At 34.5% G+C, this 1,603-nt stretch overlaps 1 protein-coding gene across 1 annotated transcript in view; it reads right to left on the bottom strand.

The window, feature by feature from the left end:
* The window catches only part of MED4 (mediator complex subunit 4), an 8,070-nt gene that overhangs the window by 3,050 nt on the left and 3,417 nt on the right, over positions 1-1,603 (bottom strand). Inside the window, exon 5 of the mRNA XM_027890804.1 lies at positions 565-651. Within this exon, the coding sequence (XP_027746605.1) occupies positions 565-651 (87 nt within the window). The remainder of the gene's footprint in view (positions 1-564; positions 652-1,603) is intronic.

Below are 1,603 nucleotides of genomic sequence, written 5' to 3' on the forward strand. Positions count from 1 at the left end.
AAAAAAAAAAAACAAACCCCAACAAACAACCTAAAACAACTACAACCAAAAAAATTCCATCATGTTTAGAAGATATCTTTGCTCGCCCTGTTACTTCATATCTAAACGGCAAGGACAGGAACTGGATCAGACACATTTTCATTTCGGACAACAAGCAGGTAGTACCCAAAATTGAAATAGTGCTGAATGAAAGTCCTGCTTCTGACTCCACGGATTACTTAAATCCTCTGAAAAGAATATTGTAAGGGGCAAAAGAGAACGCAACCAGGCATGCATAAAAGCCTTTAGCATACTTGGTTTTAACTTACAATCCAAGCCAACATTCAAGGGAAAAAGGCAAACAAAGGAGAGCAGAGGACACCAGTCAGTTAATGGAAACATAGTTTTTTGAATACATGTGAACTGGATATCCATTTTTGTTGAAAATATTAGGTATAACTGCTGAAAATAATGTTACTTTAATAAACCCCCGTGGTTTTTATGGTATATAAACGTTATAAGACCAGATATTAACCATGATTTATTACAAAAAAAGAAATCTCTTGTCATAAACACGATAGTTACCTGGTACCCATGTCAGCGGGGCACAAACAGCATTGCTAGCACTGATCCTATGGGCATATTTAATTATTTCTTCAGAGGAAATGGCACCTGGAAGAATGGAAAAAAGTTTCTCTTATTCTCAAGAGATTGCATCATTTAACTATTTCCAAATATTGGACACTAATATCTAAAAGACTGGGAACGTGATTTTGCCAAACATTAACAGCCTGGTTTAAATGCAATGACTGTTCAGGAGATTCTTGGACTATGCACAAATGAGCTTTGCAGTGATTTTACAGCCACAAGTTCAGTACACCTTCGACGTCAACAGTTCTCCAACCTTGTGAAAAACACAAACCAATCTCTTAAACCATGTACTTGACAAGCACTATTTGTAAAACTTTAGCACCTGATTTATTATGGAGTTTTCTGTAGTAAAGAATTTTTTTGTTTATTTAGTTATTGTAGAGCATACCTGTAAGAGTCCTTCTAAATATGTGCCTCTATTAGAGTAACAGAAACTTTTACGAAATTCCTTGATTTTTTTAGATGAAAGAGGTATAACAAAAGGGTAAAAGACACTGTAAAAAACAAAAAAAAAAACCAAAACCCAGAGAAAATGCCTCTTCCCCCCAGAAAAAAGGTCAGTTTAGCTTGGCAAGTACCACAGTATGGCAGGAATTGCTACAAACTAGTATCAGCAGCTAGGCAGTCTTTCAAATACAATACACATACAAACAAACATTCTCTCCCTTTCCTCAACAGATCAATTGAGGCAATTTGGTGAGATACTCAGATAATCAGATATACTATTATCAGTCCAAAAAGACTGTTGAGACACTTTATTATTATGATATGTCTCCCAAAAAATTTTTATTGCCTGCTTTTTTATTCTGAGGAAATGGTTATAGTTTCATAATGAAATGGAAATTTGTTTACACATAAAGCATCCAAAATCTGTGGTAGTAGAATTAAAAAAAATAAAAAATAAAAAAGCCCCAGTTTGAGCTCACTAGCAACTTTCTTTACAACTGCATTTATGTAGTATGTACAATCATGA

The sequence above is a fragment of the Empidonax traillii genome, unplaced genomic scaffold (assembly GCF_003031625.1).
Source record: "Empidonax traillii isolate 1590-97213 ecotype Southwest subspecies unplaced genomic scaffold, ASM303162v1 scaffold298:size702513, whole genome shotgun sequence".
Taxonomy (NCBI): domain Eukaryota; kingdom Metazoa; phylum Chordata; class Aves; order Passeriformes; family Tyrannidae; genus Empidonax; species Empidonax traillii.